The 24,403-nt window shown below is 37.9% G+C and overlaps 1 protein-coding gene across 4 annotated transcripts in view; it reads left to right on the forward strand.

Annotated features, from left to right (window-relative positions):
- The window catches only part of IBTK (inhibitor of Bruton tyrosine kinase), an 82,855-nt gene that overhangs the window by 12,044 nt on the left and 46,408 nt on the right, over positions 1 to 24,403 (forward strand). For 2 of the 4 annotated variants that reach the window (XM_080663517.1, XM_080663519.1), the window contains exons 5-16: positions 2,288 to 2,398; positions 3,540 to 3,710; positions 5,868 to 5,985; positions 6,075 to 6,255; positions 8,797 to 8,920; positions 14,201 to 14,378; positions 17,536 to 17,713; positions 19,580 to 20,179; positions 21,068 to 21,154; positions 21,945 to 22,027; positions 22,107 to 22,144; positions 22,582 to 22,678. In XM_080663517.1, coding sequence (XP_080519643.1) covers positions 2,288 to 2,398; positions 3,540 to 3,710; positions 5,868 to 5,985; positions 6,075 to 6,255; positions 8,797 to 8,920; positions 14,201 to 14,378; positions 17,536 to 17,713; positions 19,580 to 20,179; positions 21,068 to 21,154; positions 21,945 to 22,027; positions 22,107 to 22,144; positions 22,582 to 22,678 — 1,966 coding nt within the window. The remainder of the gene's footprint in view (positions 1 to 2,287; positions 2,399 to 3,539; positions 3,711 to 5,867; positions 5,986 to 6,074; positions 6,256 to 8,796; positions 8,921 to 14,200; positions 14,379 to 17,535; positions 17,714 to 19,579; positions 20,180 to 21,067; positions 21,155 to 21,944; positions 22,028 to 22,106; positions 22,145 to 22,581; positions 22,679 to 24,403) is intronic. The other 2 variants (XM_080663518.1, XM_080663520.1) reach the window with 1 other exon arrangement.

The following is a 24,403-nucleotide window of genomic DNA, read 5'->3' on the forward strand; positions in this document are numbered from 1 at the left end:
GTTTGTGCACCTCTCAGTGCTGTTTTCTCTTTCCTTCTAGTTGTAGAACTTCCACTCAGCCAGCTTTCCCGTGGTTCTGGGTGATAGATTTTTTGTCTTTTAGTTGTAGTTTTGAAATTGTTGTGCGAGGCAGCGGTTTAGGTGTTTATCTACGCCGCCATCTTGGATCCTCCTCGATAGCTCATCTTTTCATTTAGCTTATGTTAACTTCGTTGAAGGTATAATATATTTGAATGAAGGAATCATTCAACAAATTTACTAATTTATTTTAGATTTTGTTAGCCTTAAGCATATCTATTCTGTGTAAAATAGTGTAAAACTGAGATATTTTTCAAGCACTGTTAGAAATTCAAAGGCATTATACAGATATTAATTTAATTTTAAAAAGGTAGAGCTTCTGTTGATTTTGTAGCTTTTGTTTCTGTGTAACATCCTAATATATAAAAACCCTGGGTCGTAACGGCCAAGGCTCGACCAACCAGAAGTAAGTCCTGTAGTCAGCGCTGGGTTGCGGCAACCCAGCACTGACTGCTTCCGCTGCAGGCGTGGTGCCCCAGCACTGACTGCTGAGGGGGCTGCGAATCAGGGCCAGAGAGAGGCCTGAAGAGAGAAGCAGGGACTGAACCGTTGCCTCTGTGGCAGCTTTTGATCAGCACTTGCTTCTCTCTTTCTCTCCCAGTCTGGTCAGCAGCCGCACCTCCATTTCTCTCCGGGCCTCCACTGGGGCTGCTGATCAGCTCTGCCTTTCTGATCAGGCCCTGTTGATAGGCCCAGAGACACTGATGCTGACTGGCATAGGAACCAAATGTGGGTGCTGTGGGGAGCCAATGGCTGCCTAGGAGGCAGAGCTTTTGACTCTGACTGGCATAGAAACTGACCAATCAGAACCAAATTGGCCAGCAGAGGAGGGCAGTTGTGGGGAGATCAGGCCTGCAGGGGAGGGCTGTTGGGGGCGAGATCAGGCCAGCAGGGGAGGGCACTTGGGGGAGACCAGGCCAGCAGGGGAGGGCAGTTGGGGATGAGATCAGGCCAGCCGGGGAGGGCAGTTGGGGGCAACCAGGCCAGGAGGGGAGGGCAGTTGGGGGTGAGATCAGGCTGGCAAGGGAGGGCAGTTGGGGGCAACCAGGCCGGCAGGAGAGGGCAGTTAGGGGGGATCAGGCAGGCAGGCAGAGGCAGTTAGGGGCCATTAGGCAGGCAGGCAAGTGAGCAGTTAGGAGCCACAGGGATAGGACCTAAACCGGTAGTCGGACATCCCCCAAGGGGTCCCCAACTGGAGAGGGTGCAGGCTGGGCTGAGGGAACCCTCCCTCCATGCATGAATTTCGTGCACCGGGCCTTTAGTGAAATTAGAATTTTTCAAGTTGTTTCTCAAGTGAATTCATTGTTGAAGCTCAGTATTAATAGTTTTAGGCAAGTGAACCTGAGTTCTTAAATATAAGTAATTATAAAATTAATTCATGTAAGTGTAGAGATTTTATCTTGGGTCTTTTATCATTATGCTGGATGTTATCTTCCACTTCTATGGATTTTACTACTGTTAACATATTCATCTTTTTCTTACCACTTTGGGTGTGTGTTTCTATCTCTCACTCTCCCTTCCTCTCTATAAAATCAATTAAAAAATATAAATGCAAATAATTTTTAAAAATAAGAAAAAAGGGTTATTAAATGGTATTAACATAAAATAAATATGCTGCACATTAGATGCATTTGAAAATAAAACAGTGTGGCCTGGGGGTTAGGTATGTAAGTACATGCGTGTTGATATGTAAGTGTGCTATTAAAGATATATTAGACAAAATTAGAGAAATAAAAAGGACTATACTGTCTACCCCACATTTCCCATGTATAGCTGATGTTTTTAAAAATACCTTTACCTTAAAACATTTCCATAATTTAATAACATATATCACTATTTGATGATCTTTATGCTTCATATTGCACTCCGCTCAGTTCTTGCTGTTTGAGAAACAACTGGCTACTACTTTTTGTAGTTGAAGACTTAAGATTTGCATTTTCCTTTGTTTAATCTCTTCTATGGGTAACCCGTGCTAATTCCTTCTTTGTTATTTTTTTTTCATGTGTCTGTTTTTAAACATAGTTTTAAAATAAAATGTGTATATTTGTAATTTTTATTATGGAAAACTTGAAAGTAGAGAGAATAGTATGAATACGAATGTACCCATCATCCAGCTTAAACAGTTAGCAATAATCTATTATTAATTTAAAATAAAATTAAGAATGTTTTATTTGGAGAATTTTAATAATATTTTCTTGTTTTCCTACAGGTGGTGCTTTGTAAATTTCATTCAGTGTTTCTGTCTCAGAAAGGGCAGGTCTATACCTGTGGTCATGGTCCTGGAGGACGTTTAGGCCATGGAGATGAACAGACATGCTTGGTAATTGATATATTTAGGTAACTTTAGTAAAATTTTGATAAACTGGAAGCTTACATTAACCAAAAATTTTTTTAGCCAAATATAAGGAGAAAATAATGTACCTATTACTAATAGATTTTTAAAAAATATATTTTTATTGATTTCAAAGAGGGAGAGAGATAGAAATATCAATGATGAGAGAGAATCATTGATCAGCTGCCTCCTGCACGTTCCCCATTGGGAATTGAGCCTGCAACTCGGGCATGTGCCCTGAACAGGAATTGAACCTGTTTCATAGGTTGATGCTCAACCACTGAGCCACACTGGCCAGGCCTCAATTGGTAATAGATTTTTAACAATCAATGATTTTTCTAGTATATCATGTTCAAATTAGATATGATGCAAAATTGTGAAGCATCAAGGAAAAACTTTCTTTTTATAGCAAATATTGGGAAGGGGACTACTGGTATATTTACCGTCGATTAAAGGGTACTTTAAAAAGGAGAGAGAGCCCTAGCCAGTTTGGCTCAGTGGATAGAGCGACGGCCTGAGGACTGAAAGGCCCCAGGTTCGATTCTGGTCCAGGGCACATGCCTGGGTTTCAGGTTTGATCCCTGGGGGGGAATGAGGGGGGACATGCAGGAGGCAGCTGATCAATGATTTTCTCTTATCATTAATGTTTCTATCTCTCCCTTCCTCTCTTAAGTCAATAAAAATTAATAAAATGCTATTATAATTTTGTGTTTATGTGAAGAAAATGAACTACTGAGAAGTTAAGAGATTTGATTTTCAAATAGCTAGTAAATGTCTCATTGAAGGGATGCATTGTTTCCTGTATTTGTTATTTACTTTTTCAATATACCAATGAGTTCTTTGGCTGAAGAGCTCCCTTTATCTATACCAAACAAATTTGTACTTGGTGTATACTAAGGGCTCAAAAATTATTTGTTGCATTAAATTATTAAAGTGTCTTACTAGGCGTTTTGTGTTTTACTAATAAACCAGTATTTTGTTAAACTCATCTATCTGTTCCTTACTGAATTGTAGAATTTGTCATGATAGAGCAATGTATCAGTCATGTCATTTTAGACATAGTATTATCAGATTCTATTTGTATATCTATATAAATGGTTATTAAACTAAAGTTAATTTTATTTTGTAGGTCCCTAGGCTTGTGGAAGGGCTGAATGGTCATAATTGTTCCCAAGTGGCAGCTGCTGAGGATCATACTATTGTATTAACTGAAGATGGATGTATTTATACATTTGGTCGTAATACTTTTCATCAATTAGGAATTATTCCTCCACCTTCCATTTGTAATGTACCCAGACAGGTAAACTTCTCTTTTTTTAAACAATAAGGTGGCTATTTGCTATAAAACCTGTATGGACAAAAGGATGGAAGGTATTAACAGAGCAACTTATTTTATTTATATTCAGTGATATATATTTTTCACAGGAGAAATTAAACATGGTACAAATTAACATTTGTTTGGAGTACGAAAGAAAGCACTTGGGAAATTAGGCACTAAACTGCTTTAAACTTCTAAGTATTCATAAACCAAGGGGGACCCAGATTTTTGGGGTTTAAGGCCTTATAAAAAAACAAACAAAAAAAAAACCCCAGCCCTGGCCTGTCTGCTCAGTGGTTGGAGCATCAGCCCACGCACTGAAAGGGTTCCTGGTTCCATTCCCATTCGAGAGTACCTGGCCCCAGTCGGGGTTTGTGCGGGAGGCAACCAATTGATGTGTCTCTTACATCAATGTTCCTCAGTTTCTTCCTTTTTTTCTCTCCCTCTCTTGCTCTCTCTCCCTCTTCCCCTCCCACTCTTTCTAAAAATCAATGGAAAAAATATCCTCAGGTGAGGATTAACAACAATAACAAAAAATTATAGATAATAAAAACACAAGTTTATAAATACAAAATGGGCTATGCAAATGAGGCACCTAGAAGCCTAAGCATATTGGCTTCATGATAAATCTACCTCTGCAAAGAAATCACACCGGGCAAGCTGATGTGATGGAATATAGATAAAAACGCCATTGCTCTTTGTCCTACTTTCTCCCTCCAATTTGTACAACCACCACCAGAAAGTACTCTTCCCTCAACTCAGGGACCTAGTACACAGAAGTGGGACTGATGCTCTAAATTAATGTTACTGGAATCATCACCATAATAGATGTGATTTCAACTCAAAATATTATGTATTTCAAATGTTAAATCTCTTCACTGGATTTAATCCTCTGGATTTAAAGTTATTATTAGATACACATTTGTAATAAGCTTTTAAATCCAATGATTTCCCATTTGGGATGACTAATGAATCAATAAGAATTACCCCAAAATAATTGGAGGTAGTTTTCAATCTGTGGTACTTTTTTTTTTCTTCCAATCCTCACCCAAGGATATATTTAGAAAGAGTAATTGAGAGAGGGAGAGAGAAAGGAAGAGAGGCAGGCAGGCATTGAAGCAAGAGAAACATGGATCTGTTGCCTCCTATACACACCCCATCCAGGGATCAAACCCACAACCTAGTCCTCTGACCAGGAATTGGAACATGCAACCCTTTGGTGCACGGGACAGCACTCCAAACCAACTGAGCCACCTGGCCGGCACATCCAATGTGTGGTACTTTTTTTAAAAGAAAAAGATCAATTTCCTCCCACTGGGATTTGTGGATATTTAATCATTTTGTAAGACTTCTTTAGGAATGGTAGATACTTACTTCTATTTTTATTCTCATTGTCAGAGCTCTAGGTTGATAGGACCATATCTGAGTATTCTCAAGTGGGGGCAGTTTTGCTCCCCAGGAGCTATTTGACCATGTCTAGAACATTTTCAGTTACAACTCGGGGCAGGAGTGGGAGTGGTGCTACTGGCATCTAGGGATGCCTTAAGGCAGGGGTCCTCAAACTACGGCCCGCGGGCCACATGCGGCCTGCCGAGGACAGTTCCCGACTCGTCCCGGGCCTGCAGTGCGCATAGGAATTTGTTCATAGTTTTTTTTTTAAACTATAGTCCGGCCCTCCAACGGTCTGAGGGACAGTGAACTGGCCCCCTGTTTAAAAAGTTTGAGGACCCCTGCTAAAGTCTAAGGATGTTGCCAGATCTTCTACAATGCCTAAGACAGTCCCTGTCAGCAAAGAATCATCTGGCCCAAAATGTTATTAGTGCCATGGATGAGAGACCCTGGATATGTCAAATTTAAAAGCACCATATTTTCTAGTAAGGATGAATATGCCTGTTTTGCATATTGCTTTTTATATATTAAAACTGCTGACATGAAGTGGCTGTATCAAAATGTCTTGCATTCTGAGAAGAGTTGGGGTCTTAGTGCTAACATCTGTTAGTGACAACTACCTTGAGCACTTGAGGGAGCACTGATAGCAAATATGCCATATATTTTCTATCTGTTCTACTGGATCTTTGCAAAATTGTACTAGTTAATAGATATATAGTAAACTGCAATCTTATTTGTCTTTTATAATAGATGCAGGCAAAATATCTGAAAGGAAGGACAATCATTGGAGTAGCAGCAGGCAGGTTTCATACAGTGCTATGGACTAAAGAAGCTGTTTACACTATGGGACTAAATGGTGGACAACTGGGTAAGAAATCTTTGATGACACTATCTGAAAAGTAAATTGGATTCTTAAAATGGATATTTTGTGATTTGTATATTTGTATAACTTTTTAGGTTATTTACTAGATCCCAATGGAGAGAAATGTGTAACTGCTCCTCGTCAAGTCTCTGCCCTTCATCATAAAGACATCACTCTATCTTTGGTTGCTGCAAGTGATGGGGCCACAGTCTGTGTTACTACAAGGGGAGATATTTATTTACTTACAGACTATCAGTGCAAGAAGATGGCTTCCAAGTATGTGTATTTCTCTGAAGGAAACATAATTCTGGTTTGTGATACAATCATCATTGGTTCATGTGTGATCTTTTTTATATTGTGCACTTATTTATTTTAAGAAGATGTTAATCATATATCATGGACCCAGTCCAAGTGTTTTTACCTGACTGGTATATTTTTAATCTTTGTCTAGCCAGCTTATTATTATCGGAAAGCGTATTATAGTAGCATTCAGTAAACTAGCAGTTGGCCAATCAAAATGACAGTTACAATGGAAAATCGTAACATGAAGGTTTTAAGTATGGATGGGTCCACCAATTGGAGTTTCCTGTGTTTTCTGCATAAGTCATAATGTGTCATCTATGATTTCATTTTGAATGATTTAAGGAACAAGTGTTTAAAAACAATGGTGAAGTAAGTTAAGTGCAGAATCCTATAATTTTCATACATTTTCAATCTTTTATAGTTGATTAATCCATATCTGATGTAACAACTTTTTTTGCTACTCATATTTATCATGTCATTCCTAAGTATTAAACTTTTATAGAGAACACTCTTTCAGACTAATACCTTATTGGTTTACATAATATTTCTTTATATTCTACTAGAGGCCCAGTGCATGAAAATTCATGCACTGGAGGGGGGAGTCCCTCAGCCTGGCCTGCCCCCTCTCACAGTCCAGGAGCCCTCAGGGGCGGGAGGCGACATGGTGATCAGGGGAAGGCGACGCCCTCATCACACCTTTGCTGCTGCCACTGCTGGCAGCGTAAGCCTTGGCCGGCCCTGATTACCTGAGCCTCGGGTGGCCCTGGGCGGCTGGGCAGCCGACATCCAAGGTTTGCCTGCACCTCGGGCCGGCCCTAGGCAGCTGGGCAGCCGACATCCAAGGCTTGCCTGTGCCTTGGGGCGGCCCTAGGCGGCTGGGCAGCCAACATCTGAGGCTTGCCTGTGCCTCGGGCCGCCACTGGGGACTGGGAAGCCGCCATCAGAGGTTTGCCTGCGCCTTGGGCCGGCCCTGGGTGGCTGGGGGGCTGAGGGAACTCTGGAGCCACGCACCAGCTGCCCCAGCGGGGCTGAGGGGACTGGGCGCTGTCATCTTGTGGCTGTGGGCGCCGCCATCTTTGAGGGTGTGGCAGTCAATTAGCATATTCCCTCCTTATTGGCTGTGGGTGCCGCCATCTTTGTGAGGGTGTGACGGTCAATTAGCATATTCCCTCTTTATTAGATAGGATAATAATAATAATAATAATAATAATAATAATAATAAATACAAGTAGAGAAATAGATCTTTGATCCTGGAAGAGTATAGCTCAATTAGTGGAAGCAGTAGTGTGCAGGAATTCTAGAGAGTAGCCATCTAACTTAAAAAGTAAACAGGCATTGAAATTGAAATGCAATGAAATGTGCTTTTGCTAATATAAATGAGATGGTAACTTCATAAATAGATACCATCTTTGAAATTAACTCATGCCGAAACCGGTTTGGCTCAGTGGATGGAGCGTCGGCCTGCGGACTGAAGGGTCCCGGGTTTGATTCCAGTCAAGGGCATGTACCTTGGTTGCGGGCACGTCCCCAGTAGGGGGTGTGCAGGAGGCAGCTGATCGATGTTTCTCTCTCATCGATGTTTCTAGCTCTCTATCCCTTTCCCTTCCTCTCTGTAAAATATCAATAAAATATATTAAAAAAAAAATTAACTCATGAGCAGAAAATGTCAATCATCAATTTGTTACAACTTCTGTGTATAACAATTGAAAAGTTATCTATTGTAGGTCATATTTGTTACAGAAACATGAAAATGTGAGCATACATCTTCCTTAAAACTGACTAGGGTCTTTGTCAGTATGAGGTGATTTGTGGAATATTAGGTTTTTAGTTAACATTTATAAAACTTGCGCTGGTGACATTAAATTACATAAATATGTTATATCCAAGTTTTCACTAAGAAAATTCTTTGATGCAGATTGTTACAACATAGTAATTTTGAAATGAAAAAAATTGTAAATGCAGACAGAATATCTTATAGTGAGGATAATCATGGCAGTAACAGCAGGTTTCACACAATACTACAGGCATATCCCATGTGCAGCTATAATGAAATGTGTGGTTAGTGGATGAGTTATTAAATTAACAATATTGATAATTTTCATGGCAGCTGTATCTATTTAGGGTTGTCCATATTTGAAACTAAGGGTTCTATTTTGTTTTGAGGTTTAAAATTTTTCTTTTCTGATAAAATGCAAATACACTTAGGAACTTTTAGCCTTATCAGTTATTTAAGGTAGAATGAATGTGTGCATTAGGAAGCTGGGCTTTAGGTGTTCAATGTGTATATCTGTATGGGAAGAGGCTTTTGGGAGAAAAGGACTGCCATAGAAAAAAACAGCTGTTGTGTAGGGGAAACTTATAGAAAGAGAGGGACTAAGAATACCAAAGGCTAAATCATCTTACCTCCCCTTTCACAATAATCACCCTAAGTTATTATTTGAGTAGTAATTTCTTTAATATTGAGCATGTGTATTTTAGAGAACATAATGTAGACTTTTTTTTTTTTTTACCCAGACAGCTAAACTTGAAAAAGGTTCTTGTATCTGGGGGGCGTCTGGAATACAAGGTTGATCCTGAACATTTGAAAGAAAATGAGAGTGAAAAAATTTGTATTCTTGCAATGGATGGAGCTGGAAGGGTGAGTATATATTTATGCAAAAGCGTAGTAATCTTAATGTCAGTTGGTAGAGGACCTGATAATGTGTAAATGTATTTCCATGATAGTGATGATTTCTATTGACTTTGTTTCTCAATTTGTTTTGACATTCAGTACTAATTAGTATGGAGCTGGTATTTTAAAGAAAGTACGATGACATTTAATGTTGCATAGTACTGCTTTGTTAAACTGTAGTTTAAAATATCATTTACTGTGCTTAAAATGGAAATAAGGGATTTTGATGAGTTGTTTTATATATACACAGTATTGATAAATGATACTGAATTATGAGCTATGTTATGTAACTACTCTTTAAAAAAAAGTTAAGCAGGCAATATTAAAAATTTGATGCATAATTGAAATTTTTTTCCACAGATTCAGTTTTAAACAAATGTATACATAATATATATATATGTAGATATTATAACTATCATATATAAAAGATAATGTATTTCTAGATCACTATGTAAAGAATCTTATTTCTTTTCATTGAAGTAAATGCTATAGAGTTTTAATTTTAGTTCCCTTTGCAAACATACCAGTATATTTCTTCAATAAAACTGTTAATTAAAAAATATATATTATACATTAGTACACTGAAAAAATTTTACACTGACTAGAAAAACACAGATTGCTTTCTGCTTTTTGCTATAAAATAAATCATACAATTAGAATGTTTTTCTGATGTTTATAAAGTGCTGTGAAATTTGACATTTTAGAATTTGAAGAATTAAAATCATAAGGCTTCACCTACAGGTACACTACAAGCATAAACCTATTGTAGTTGATCATTTTAATAGAGGGAACTATATTTAAGATTTAGATCTAATTTGTAGATGGAAGGGAGCGGAGACATAGGATTGCATAAAATCTTAAGTATTAAACTTACTTTGACTTTGGGGTGTGTTTCATTTATATTAATATGACTTATACCTCTGGATATTTACTTGCTTAAAATTAGTCTTACATTAAAAACCAAACTGTGAGGGAATCAATGTAGTCTTTTTGTGTGTGCATAACTTTTGAGTAATTTTGGCAGATACAATTTTGTGCTTTACTTTTCTTAGTTATGAGAGGATTGAACTTTTAAAATCAGCACTGTTAAAATTTTTCAAATGAAATCTTACTTGAAATGCTAATCTATGAAGCTGATAAAAGGGTAGCTGTTCTGGATAAAGCTGGGTTGGGAAGCCCAGCATCCCATCTCATTATTTTCAATATCCTTGGGCAACAGCCCCTAAGCCATTTCTCAGGAATACTATGGTTTGCAGAACCACTAGGAAGCCTTAAACCAAGCATGTCAAACTATGATGATTATTTCTATCTCTAAAGTTTTATGTTAGTAATATAATTTAGTTATACTTTTTTTTTCTTTTAGAGTCAAGTTTGGATTTTCACAGGATGTTTTTCATTCCTCTTGTAAACAGATAGTACTACAGCAGGTCTAATACCTAAGTTTTACCTATAAGATTTTTGTGTTTTTTTAGTATTGTAGCAGCTCTATATGCCCAAAACAAGCAATACTGAAAATTACTTAAGAGGAATGTCTTTGAAGCATAATTAATACTTACTGTTTATTTGATGTACTTTTTCTGAAAGACACTTCTTAAAAACCATCTTGACCTTTTTTTAAAAAAAAAAATCATATATGAGCGTTTATTCCAGTATTGCCGGCAGTATGGGAGAGCAGCAGGTCATCCACAAAAATCTGCCCCCCCACCCCCACCCCATAAACCAGCTGCTTATATAGGGTAGGACAAAGATTACATGGGAAAGTAGGCTGGAGTGGGACTCCATTGTTTGGGCAACAAAGTTGTTAATCTTTCCATGACAATAGGCAGTTCTTGAATGAGAATGGTTCCAAGGTTGATTCTCAGGTCCTAGGTTGAGTCCCAGGTTCTGGGAGGCATACACCTCCCAGCCAGGTCAGAATGTCCTTACTTTAACCAACGCAAGGCAATCATGGTTAACAGAGCATGATTAATATTTCCCATAACATAGCTAGTCCCCAATATTCTATTTTTGCCCCTAACATTTCCCCACTGCTATTTCTATCACCTCATATCTATGAGATTAGTATTAGATGAAAAAGTCTAATCCTGCTGGACTGCATTTGCTTCTGCCTTGAAAGCAGTTCCTAGGGATGGAATACACCAAATGCAGGATCTTGGATATGTTTTCTATTTACTGAGAATTGTCAGAAAGATTAAAACAGTACATTCCTTTAAATTCCTCACAACCATGATTATGCTGCAACATCAAATAATCTATTGCTGACTGATTTTTTAGAACTGCCTCCCTGATCTGGCTCAGCTCTTCATTTATCCTATGTATAGCCCTGGAGGTGACATTCAGGGTTTTTACTATGCTACACGCCAGCCGGGTCACTTCCTACATTAATGGAGCCTACCGTTACCAGCATAACAAAAGTGGTCAAAGCAATATATGCAGCAGGTCTCCACAGGTGGAGATAGTCATTGCAGTCCGGTGCCACGGCCTTGAGAAAGTCTCTTGGTTCAGACCCTGTGATGTTTCTGAGCCATAAAGATCCTAAGGCCCTTCGGTGCTGTTGGTAGGGAGTTACTCCAGATATCAGAAACCAACCAGCCAGCAGCTTAATATGTCCATTACTATAAGGGAAGGTGAAGTTATCAGAACAATTCATATTGTAGTTATTAGATACTGAAAGACAATAACTAGAACACTCAGTAACAGTCAGACATTTACTACAGGGAACTACTGCAGTAACCTTGCATCCTTTTCCCAGGCAGTGGGTCCCAACATATAAAGGTCCCAGTATATGACTTCCAAAATGAATGGAATAGTTTTATATTATCAGTAGGTATCCCAACTTCTACTCAGCAAAATGTAAAAGTCAGTTTTACATAGGTTCCTCCACTGCCAGCTTCAGAGCAGTTGGAGTGGTGAAAAGCACAACTCAGGGTCTAGATGGACTCTAGTCCATTTCTCCCCTGGTTGGCCATTGCCCTTGCTCTGCTCAGGTCTAACTGCCTACCACATTCCCAGGGACCTTGGCTCTGAATTCTTTCAGAGAAAAGGGAGGCAGGTAACTGCTTCATGCTGAGGAGGGACGAAGTTTTTCCTTCAGAGCCAAGAGATCCTTACTCTCTGTCAGAGGGACAGTGAGGCCTGGGAGGAGGTGGCAATGGTGTGTAGAGGTGGTATTCCCTGAGTCTGAGTAGGGCTTGTAACCTGAAAAGACTGCCATGAACCATGTGACCAAGCAAGGTACTAGGCTTTCTCCAAGGTGCTCTTATTGGCTTCATTTCTTAAAGCTTTCTGGTGACATCCAGAGTCTGGGCATGTCTCTCTCAGACATGACATTCCAGTCAAAGTCTTGGTTAATATAGCCACAATTGGAAACAGGTCTTACTGAATTCATGCAAAGAAACGTATTGCCACTTGTTAAAAATTGCTAAATTTGGCCTCCGGTGACTTTAATGTGAAAGTACTATTTTAGTTTTCTTTGCAAATTCGGAGTGGCCTCCCACTGCTATTTCTGCAGCCTGGGCAGGGCACTTCTGCAGATCCTGATCCTCCTAAGAGAAAGACTTGGTAGGTTTAGAAGATTTTATTTCCCATATTTTTTTCTTCTGAGCAGACTAACAATATGAAATCTGATATATAAGAAGAGATCTGAAAAATAGAAACAAAAACCCCTACAGTAAATAAATGAGTACTCTCAAAAGGGTGGACTGGGACATTAGCCTTAGAATCTTATCTCACACTAACCCAGCACAGCAAATAGGTTCTGAGTGGCACAAAGCCCAAACAGCAGAGACAGGGGATTCCCTATGTTCATAAAATAGCGAAGAGCAAACTAAGTCCCCCAAAGATAAGAAAGCAAGCAAAGAACATCAGTAACCAAGTTACATCACAGACAGACAAGAACTTTCACTAGCTAAGAGTTTCCAGCAGCTGATGCCTTGAGAGGGAGCGCAGGAAGGGTCTCCAAGATTAAGGATTCTTGGCAGCTGCTGGGAAGTTCCTGCAATCCCTGCCATGGGTTCAGCCTGCTACAAGTAGCTGGAGCTCCTAGCAAAGTGGGATGTGCCTGCCTTTCAACAAATTAAACCAAACAACAAAGAGACACAAAATAATTAACAGACACTCTCAATGTACAATATTTACAGGTGCGCACAAACCACAGGTAAGAGCTTCACACCATGCTCCTTGTCTGTCTAGCCATAGAAACCTTAGAATGCCCTGCATTTAAAACCACCAAAGCAGAGCAATGTCTCTCATCCCAGAGTGGATCAGACTGAGGGCTCGGAGACCACGCAAGGATGGCTGGAGGTCCCTTGCCACCCAGAGCCGATCATGCTCAACCAGATGAGAGGCAGTACTGGTAAAATGCCTCCTGTGGCATACACAGTGCTGCCATACACAGTACATGCTTCCTTACAAGGAAGCCCAGATTAGAGACAGCAAGTGCTTCTCATGCCATAAAAACACGCTTAATTCCTTCTACAAAAATGCTTGATTCAACGAGGGTCTCGGGTGAGACGACGGGAATTGCCGAGGCTGCAGCTGGAACTCAGAACAGGAAAATTCCTGGCAGCACTGCAAATAAAGAGTCCAGGCTTCAGCCCCAGGAACCCCCAGTCCAGGCAGCAAGTGGGATCCCCAGTACTCACCCAGAGAAATTCTTACTTATATCCCTATGTGGTTGCAAGAATAGGTAACCAGACAAAATCAGTGGGTCCGTGCTGCCTGTCACTACTTGAGCCAGTTAAGCAGAGACAGGGTTGAATCATATGAGCGTTTATTCCAATACTACCTGCAGTATGGGAGAGGAGCAGGTCATCCACAAAAATCTCTCAAAAACCATCTTGACTTTTATGGTATCTAGGTTTTTCTGCAGAATGAACATTGAAACATATTACTCAGAACTTTATTTTAGAAACATTACCTTTTGATTTCAGTTTTTGGTTGATCACGTGCTATAGTGCTTTATATTCCAACTAGAGGCCCGGTGCACAAATTTGTGCATGGGTGGGGTCCAGCCGGCCCGCCCCGATCGAGGGGACGCAGGAGGTTGGCCGGCCGGCCGGCCAGCCAGCCCCACCCCTGATTGGGGTGGGAGGGCTGATCAGGGGCAGGGCCGGCCAGGGTGAGGGGCTGTGGGTGGTTGGCCAGCTGGCCCCACCCCCTGGTTGAACTTCCGGTGGAACTCCCAGTTGAGGGGACAATTTGCATATTAGCCTTTTATTATATAGGATGTAATTTGGTTTATTTTAGGTGTTTTGCTGGAGATCAGTCAGCAGTTCTTTGAAGCAGTGTCGATGGGCTTATCCACGCCAAGTCTTCATTTCTGATATTGCTTTAAATAGGAATGAAATTTTATTTGTCACCCAGGATGGAGAAGGATTTAGAGGGAAATGGTTTGATGAAAAAAGAAAGAGTTCTGAAAAGAAAGGTCAGTTCATATATGTGAATGGCACATAAAGGTTCCTTTCAGGTAACCTTTAATTTCATAAGATTTACCCTTATGTGTCTTTTGATTTTGGTTTGTCTATGTGCAGGTAAGTGGAAAGAATTTGATTTATTTAAATTGAAATTTTCAACTTTTTATCTACCTCAGCATATCCTGAGGTCATGGTACATTCTCATTAGTAACAGTGGCTCACTGTTACTAATTGCTAGACTTTACTTTAGGGCTAGGTAAGTGTAAAGTTAAAAAATAAATAAGCAAGCAACCAAAAAACAACTCCCCAGATGGTTGTGAACCATCTTCCAAACTCCCTTTTTTGTCTTCTCCCCAAATTGAGAATTTAGTAGCTTATGCTTTTTGTTTTTTGTATTTTTACATACTTATATATATACTAGAGGCCCAGTGCACGGGATTCGTGCACTGGTGTGGGGGGCATGGCCTGGTGGGATTAGCCTGCTGTGGGAGCAGCTGCTCATTCCAGTCAGCCAAGCAGCTGTGGACTCGCCCTATGAGTGGCTGCTCCCACTTGGCTGACCGGGATGAGTGGCGCTCCCATTGTGGGAGTGCACTGACCACCAGGGGACAGCTCCTGTGCTGAGTGTCTGCCCCCTGGTGGTCAGTGCACGTCATAGCGACTGGTCAACCGGTTGTTCTGGCCGTTCCACCGTTCAGTTGCTGGGCTTTTATTATATAGGGTAAAATTAAAGATTTAAAAGTTATGTTACATGACTTACAGAAAAATCACAGGGAAAATAAAGTTTTTATGTTCATTGAGAATTTTAAAAAGTATAGCTTTTTAAACAATTGCCAAATAATTGAAAACAAGTGTTTTTTTTCATTTCTTGATTAATATAAAGGATAGTTTTAAGATGCCACCAGTGGAAGTAGAAATTTTTTATTATATAGTTCATTCTTTTTTTTTAAAAAAATATATTTTTATTGATTTCAGAGAGGAAGGGAGAGGGAGAATGAGATAGAAACATCAATGAGAGAAACACATCAATTGGCTGCCTCCTGCATGCTCCCCACTGGGGATTGAGCTCGCAACCCAAGCATGTGCCCTGACCGGGAATCGAATCCAGGACCTCCTGGTCCATGGGATGATGCTCAATTCACTGAGCCTTTCCTGCAGGGCTGTATAGTTCATTCTTAATTATCTGATTATAAATTTATAAACTTGCGGATTAATTGCATTGTTTTTTAACTAAGGTTAGTGAATTTTTGTTTCATCCATGATTAATAATCAGTTGATTTTGTCTTTTCTCCCAGAAAAACTAGAATTTATTTACCTCTTCACATCTCATTGCCCCCACCCTAGCCCAAGTCACATGGACTACTGAAAAAATAATTTTCTTATTTCCACTCTTGTTTCCTTTTATCTATTCTCAATGATTACTAGAGTGAGCTTTTAAGATCAGATCCTAATATGCCTGTGTTTAAAACTCTTTAATTGTTTGTTCATTACCAACACATGGCCTATTAGGCCCCTGCCTGACTCTTGGAGTTTCTTCCTTTCACCCCGGTTGTGATTAGTCCCAGAGCCTTTCCTAATTTTTTACATCTCAGCTTCATTTATACTTCATCAAAAATATTTTTTACTGATTCCTCAATCTAAACTGAGTTATCCGGTTTCACTTAAAATATTCCCTTTGTATTTTCATCATGCAACTTACTTTTACTTGTTTTTATGTATTTATCTTTGTGATTAATTTTTAAATGCTTGTCTCCTATTGACTATAAAATGGCAAGGACCATGTCTGTTCTATATCCTTAGCATTCAGCATATTTCCTGGCACATAGTAGTTGTCTGTTGAATGAACAAATCAGTTATTGTATGCTAAAAATATATAAATTACATTTGTAATTATATAAACATGTTTTTCAAAATCATAAAGCCACAAAAGAATGATTTTTGGATAATTATTTGTTTTCATTTCCTTATAAATTAGTCAAGTCTGTTGACATTAAGGTACATTTACTATATGCTAGATATAGGGCCAGGTTTTAATAATACTAAAATATATAAGATGGGCCGTGTTCTGAGACACTCAAATTTGTAGGGGCATAGTCATGTATATAAATATTTGCAGTCATGGAGACAAATACTAATACGTTTTTTGAGAATATAGAAATTGGAATAACTGTGTATTGAGGGAATATTAGTAAACCCCTGAGACTGAAATAGAATGAATTTAAGAGTAACCAGAATTCAGGTTTGACTTATAAATGTTGAAGTTCTTAAAATTGTGTCTTACTTACATCATATTTAGTGGTCTAAAACTGAACTCAAACACCCACATCTACTTTTCAGTGTTTCAATTTTAGTAAATGGTTATGGTTATCTTTGACACCCCAAATTCCCTTACCCTCTGCATCCAATTGTCACCAAGTGTTGTCATTTTTGTCTCAATATTTCTGAAATCTTTACACTTTTCTGTAGTTTCATCTCTACAACCTAAATCTATATCATTTATATTTTCTGGATTAATCTCTTTGTCTTTGGTTCCATATACTTTAAATATACTTCATACTGTAGGCAAAATCATTTTTTTTTCAATGTAAATTTCATACTTTTCTTTCATAGCCTTGATATGACTTGTAATGATGTTATCGTTATCATTGTTTAATGTTTGTCTTTTCTGCTAGCAGTGTATCCAAGATGGTAGGGACATGCCTGTCTTGTTCACTACTGTATCACTACGGATAGACTGGTGATCACTGTATGGTAGATAGTGTAGTCATCCTGATATTTGCTGAATAGTGGAAGAAAGGGGGAGGAGGAAAGAAAGGAACAAATAAGCAATCAATTATGTAGATGCCAAGTTTACATATTTGTAATGCAAACAGGAATTTTAAAATCCCGTTTAACACTAGATTTGCTTTTTAGAAAGGTAACTTTGGTTGCAAGTGGAGGATTTTTATTAAAAGGGACAAATTCATGGATAATTGAGAATTGCCCCCCAAAATTTCATGTATTATACAACCAATATATAGGGTACACATTGTGTTAAAGAGAAAGAGGATGTAATTTTTCAAATGGACTGAATACATATGAATGATATTTCTGTATTCTAATTGTTTTTCTATTTTTCCTAAATCATTTTGATAAAACCTTAATTAATTGGAATTTTTTTCCTTTTAGCAGAGATTTTATCAAACCTTCATAATTCTTCATCAGATGTGTCTTGTGTCTCTGATACAAATAGTGTATATGAAAGAATTCGACTTGAGAAACTTACATTTGCCCACAGAGCTGTTAGTGTCAGCACAGATCCAAGTGGATGCAACTTTGCAATTCTGCAGTCAGATCCTAAAACAAGGTATACTTGTATATATTACATTTCATTTTTAGAAGGAACAATCACTGGAGTTTTTTGTGTTTGTTTGTTTTCCATAGCTCCTAGACCAAATCTAATTGAAGAGCTATTGCCATGTCTTATAGAGACTTTAGATATAGAATCATGCTACCAGGATAACTCACAGGTAGAATTTGTTACACTGGTAATTTGTTTGAAAAATGATATTTATTGAAAATATTGAAGATGTATACATATATGTTTATGTATACAAGAGAGGCCCAGTGCATGGATTCATGCACTGGTGGGGTCCCTTGGCCTGGCCTGCGGGGTTCAGGCCAAAACTGGCTCTCTGACATCCCTCAAGGGGTCCCAGATTGTGAGAGGGTGCAGGCCAGGCCAAGGGACCCCAGCGGTGCACGATCGGAGCTGGGGAGGGACCGCGGGAAGGCTCTAGATTCTAGAGTCTAGAACCTGTCTGGCCCGTGTTGCCCAGTCACTGTCGGGGCCAGCTGGCTGGGGAGGGACCACAGGAGGTTGACTGGCTGGGGAGGGACCGCAGGAGGGCTGCAGGGTGTGTCTGGCCCGTCTTGCCCAGTCCCGATCCGCTGGACCCCAGCAGCAAGCTAATCTACTGGTCGGAGCGTCTGCCCCCTGGTAGTCAGTGTGTGTCATAGCGACTGGTTGAATGGTCGAACGAATGGTTGGACACTTAGCATATTAAGCTTTTGTTATATAGAATAGGCACACAAATTTATTTATACCTTTAGTGCTTTGTGATGTACTCTAAGGTCCCAGATCCTGAAAAATATAAATATTTGTTATGTAGTTTGCAACAATTTCTGACCCTTGAATATGATGAGAATTGATAAAAGAAGTAGTGTAGAGTCACCTGTAGGGTAGGGTAGTGTGATTCTCTGTACAAATCTTTTAAGTCACATTAGTAGAGAGATGACAGGTTAAGGTAAATATCAAGTATTGAAAAGGAAAGAAGTCCTAGAAGTAGGGTGACCATCCTGTTTTGCCTGTGCCTATTCTGTATTTAGCACTGGGAGACCCCTCTGTCTCAGGCAAACCAAGAGGGTTGGTCTCCCAGACCTGGAAGGATAAAATGTAGATTGGGAAGTGTGATAGCATTCTTAAAGTACTAAAAGACACAGGGTTACAGACCAATTGTGTGTCTGTGTGTATGTTTATTTTTACTTCCTTGAGTTTCTGTCCTATTCTAGGATTTGGGACCCAAAATATTTACTCAATTCCTTATATATTTTTCTTTACTTGTAAAATAAGTGGACATAAAAGAGGAAGTGGTTGAGAACTGTATCCTTTTTTGAATGTTTTTAGTTATTTTTATCATTTAAAAATTTTCTATGAAATAGTCATTTGAAATTTATATTTTAGTGTTTCTTTGTTGAAAGAGAAAACACTGCTTTCAAAGGAAAACTTAATTCTTATTTTAGTTTAGGAGAAAAAGGAATAGAAAAATTTAAAGGGTGATACAATATCTAAGACTGTGCAATATTCTTATATTTTAGGAAATGCCAAATGTAAAATTTTCTAAGTTTAGCAAATAAAGAAATTGCACTTTAAATGGAGAATTGGCTAGGGATGCTTTAAAGATTTTTTATTGATTCTAGAGAGAGTAAGGGAGAGGGAGAGAGAGAGATAGAAGCATCAATGATGAGAGAGAATATTGATCCACTGCCTCCTAGATGCCCCCATTCTGGGGATCGAGCTGGCAATCTGGGTATGTGTCCTGACCAGGAATCAAACTGTGACCTCCTGGTTCATGGGTCGATGCTCAAGCAATGAGCCACACCAGCCGGGCTAGGGATGCTTTTTAAAAATTTTTTCTTGAAAGTGAAAATGATTTTTTTGTTTCATTTCTAGCCTTTATGAAATTCCAGCTGTGTCTTCATCATCTTTTCTTGAAGAGCTGGGCAAACTGTTGAGGGAAGCGGATGAAATGGACAGCATCCATGATGTGACATTTCAAGTTGGCAACAGAATCTTCCCTGCTCATAAATATATTTTGGCATTGCGTTCTGACTTTTTTCAGAAATTGTTCCTTTCAGATGGTACTTCTTTAGACTTTACAGATGTTTACCGGAAAGACGAAGATTCTGTAGGATGCCCTCTCTTTGTGGTAGAGAAGGTCCATCCTGACTTATTTGAATACCTTTTACAATTTATATATACAGATACTTGTGACTTTTTAACTCATGGCTTCAAACCAAGAATTATCTTAAACAAAAAACCGGAAGAATATCAGGGTACTCTGAATCCTCATTTGAATAAAATGAATTCCCATGAAGATAATCAGAAATCAGCATTTGAAGTTTATAAAAGTAATCAAGCACATACAATTAGTGAAAAACAGAGAAGCAAACTCAAATCTTCCAAAAAAGTAAAAAGTGTTGGGGAAGATGATCCTGTAAGAATGTTGCAAAATGTTGCAAAGAAATTTGGTTTCAGTAATTTGTGTAGTAGGTATGGCTCCTCCTTAATATCTATTCTTGTATTTTATGTCCTCCTTTTAAAAATTATCTTTTCCTTTGATGTTCTTCTCTTCTTTCTCCCTCTCTCCCCACTCCCCTTTTTCTGGGCAGGTATGTGTTTGTTTGTTTGTTTTCTCCATTTTCTGCTAAAGCTACCTCTATGGTATTCCCTGGATTAAAACATTCACATATGGGAAGACTGTTACTGGGTTTGAACTCTCTATGGTGTTTGTGCAATAGAGATCTAGAGGGGCAGGCAGTGTGGTTGCTGGAAAGAGTACTCTCTTTGGAGTTAGAAAGACCTCTGTTTGTTTCTTAGCTTTACTATAACTAGCTGGGTCAGATTTCTTAGTTTCTTTGAATTTTAGTTTTTCTTTATACGAAATGGGAGGGATAACACTGACTTCATATTGTTTGTGTACTTTTGTCATATAACACATGTAAATATGCTGACAGTATTTGTCATATTACAGACCAGACTTTTTGGAATTCTCTATTTTTAAGGTATTTATATTGCCTATGGCAATGTAACCTTAGTTGTGGGGTGGGAGCTGGGGAGGAGTGCATATTTTCTATTTAAAAACAATGAAAGGCTTTATATCATACCTTTGATTTAAAAATTACTATTTTTTGGTCAGTAGTGATATTTTAACACATTTTGAATTCTAAGTAAAATTGAAAGAGAATGTATGATTATTTCTTTACCACAGAGTGGGAGTTCTTTGAGATATTTTTCCAGGTGATACAAGTTATATAATCATGTTCAGATTTGATTTGTTGGATTTTTGTTGCTTGTTTGTTTTGGATTTGTTGGATTTTTGTTGCTTGTTTTGGTAGGGAAATATATACATTGTTAATTTTTATCTCTTCTTGTTGATAGACTAGATGGAGTCAGATTTGAAAATGAAAAAATTAATGTTATTGCCAAGAAAACTGGTAACAAACCAAAGCTAAATCAGAAAAAATGGTAAGTTAGGAAATGAAAGTAAACTTTTTATCTCTAGATTTTGGGACCTAAGTATGGAAATAGAACTCTTCTTACATATGAAGCAAAATGTATAGGTAGATACACTTTCACCGTTACTAATATTCTTCATTTTGGGGAATAATGGGGAGTTGTTGAAGTAAATGGATAAAATATTAACTGTTTAATAGACATTGGTACAATTCATTTTTCTGATTACTTTCTAATTAAGAAAGGAATTTTTAATTATTTTTTTCTTGCCTGCATTTTGCATTTTTTTGATCAATAGGAAATGTTAACTCCAAAATCAAACTGATTATGCCTCATCATTATGATGATTCCTTTGTAAGTCTTTTCAGTGATGAATATACTATACTGATAGTATATTATTAAATATTTTGTTTTTAGGTATTTATTTATAGGTGAAGTTTTTAGAGAAAGAGAAACTGGAGATATCTGGATTATGCTTAGAATAGAATGGGTTGTACAAATAAGTGAATTAAAGACCTTTGACTGTGCTGTAACTTACCATTATATTATTGGCCAGTAATGAAAAAGAAAAGTTAGAGGAAAGATTTTTGAATATTTATCTGAATTCAGTTTCCTTTTTAAATATTTTTATTGTAAAATGGAAGGAGATGAAGTACTTCATTGTATACCCTCAAGTTGTTTATTCTCTGCTGCCTTTAATGAAAAGAAAGTCAAAAGCCAAGCCAGATTTTATAAAGAATTTTCTTATTTGCTAAACATGTAAAGAAATTGCTCTTGCTTTAATTAAACGTTTTTCTTGCAGTTCATTTGTGTATGATGTGACCATGAAATCAGTGGATGGAAAGGAATTTCCTTGTCATAAATGTGTTCTTTGTGCTAGACTTGGTAGGTACACTTTTTCTTAGTTGCTGATTTATTTGTTTCAGTATTGTTTCACTATTCTTATTGATTTTTTTTCTTTCAGATTATTTTCATAGTATGCTGAGTAGCTCATGGATCGAGGTAAGATTTAAGTATAAACCAACTAGGTTGGTTAACAAAACTTCTTTAGATTTTGGGGAGGTTTATATACTAAAGAAAGTAACAATGGGAACCTGATATTTTAACTCAGTTTTTCTTTTGTACTAAACTTTATGCATAAGCCTGCTGGAAAATAGCAATACTTAGAAATGAAAATTAGTGCAGAAAAACTACTTAAATCAAAATTTCCCCATTATTTGGAAATTTAGAATGCAGTGTGTTTTTTATCTCAATTTTTCTTGATTCTTTTTCATGTTATAAGGCAATTTAAAATTAAAACTATCTTATTTTAGCTTTGTGTTTTATAAATGTTATATTCTTTTGCATTTGATGCGATTCCTCTTCAAAATTTTTGTACCAATCTCAATCAGTATATAGTAGTATTTTGTAGTTTAATTGTTTTGTTTTATTTTATTTAGGCTTCCAGTTGTGCAGCTCTAGAAATGCCAATACAGTCTGACATACTGAAAGTTATTTTGGACTACCTCTATACTGATGAAGCTGTGTTGATAAAAGGTATTAATAAGAGATAGGTATTTTAAATCTTTAAGATATAATTGAATAATGGTAAAAACATGAATCTTAATTTCTATTCTTAATTGAAATAAGTCTTCAACACAGGCTTAATTTAGAGTTAGCAATAGGGATGATTACTAACAGTAAAGACATAGAAAAAGCAAGTTTTCCTTACCTATGTGAAAATGAACTCTGTAAAAATTGTATTTAATGGTTGAGATTGGATTTAAAGCTTCAGACACAACTACTTCTGTGATTGAGATGAATTGACAACAGGGAGTATAGTTTTGACCAATAGACTACAAAAATTCTGTCTTGCCTGCTTTTCCCCTTGTTTAAAGTACAGTTATGTCTTCAAGATCCTGATTTCAATTCCTTAGGCTAAATACCCAAAAGTAGTATTGCTGTATCATACAGTATTCCTATTTTTAATATTTTGAGGAACCTCCATATTGTTTGCCATAGTGGCTGCACCAATTTAATGGTCAGCAGTGCACAAGTGATCCTTCCATATCCTCATCAATACTTTTTGTTTTTTGATAGTAGCCATCTTAACATCTCATTGTGGTTTTGATTTGCATTTCCCTGATGATTATATACTAGTGACATTGAGTACCTTTTCATATACCTCGATGGTCATTTGTATGTCTTTGTATATTATCTGTTCAGGTCTTTTGTCCATTTTTTAACTGAGTTGCTTATTTTTTGCTCTTAAGTTGTAGGAGCTCTTATGTATTTTGCATATTAACCCCTTTTCAGATATGGTTTGCAGATTATTTTCTTCCATTCCAAAGGTTGTTGTTGATTTCCCTTTTTTTTTCTTGCTCTACAGAAGCTTTTTAGTTTCATGTAATCCCACTTGTTTCTTTTTGCTTTTGTAGTATGTGATTTTGGTGTCATGTCTGAAAATTTTCTCCAAGATCAATGTTTGGGTTTTTTACCCCCATGTTTTCTTCCCCCCATGTTTTCTTCTAGGAGATTTATGGTTTAAGGCAGGCATCCTCAAACTGTGGCCTGCGGGCCACATGCGGCCCGCCAGGTGCCGCTGCCTGTCCTGCTTAGCAGCCGACTCCTCCTGGGCCCGCAGTGCGCATAGGAATTTGTTCATAGTTTTTTTTTTTAAACTGTAGTCCGGCCCTCCAACGGTCTGATGGACAGTGAACTGGCCCCCTGTTTAAAAAGTTTGAGGACCCCTGGTTAAGGTCTCACCTTAAAATTTTTAATCCATTTTGAGTTGATCTTTGTGTATGGGTTCACTTTCATTCTCTTGCCTGCAAACTTTTAATTTTCCTAACACTCTGTTGAAGAGACTGTCCTTTCCCCATTTTGTATTCTTGACACCTTTGTCAAAAATTAGTTTACTGTATATATGAAGGTTTATTTCTGGGCTCTGTAATTCTGTTTCACTGGTCTATGTGTGTTTATACTAATACATTACCATTTTGATTACTATAGCTTTGTATTAGAGTTTAAAATTGGAAGTGCCATGCCTCCAGTTTTGTTCTTTTTTTTTTTTTTTCAAGATTGCTTTGGATATTCAGGGATTTTTTGTGATTCCATATGAATTTTAGGATTGCTTTTTAATATTATTATTTAAATAATCCTTTATTGTTGAAAGTATTACACATGTCCGCGTTTATCCTCCTATTGACCCCCTCCAGCCCACACCTGTCCCTTGCCCCAGGCCTTCAGCACCCTATTGTCTGTGTCCATGCATACAAGGTC

Source organism: Plecotus auritus (genome assembly GCF_963455305.1).
Source record: "Plecotus auritus genome assembly, chromosome: 4".
Taxonomy (NCBI): Eukaryota; Metazoa; Chordata; class Mammalia; order Chiroptera; family Vespertilionidae; genus Plecotus; species Plecotus auritus.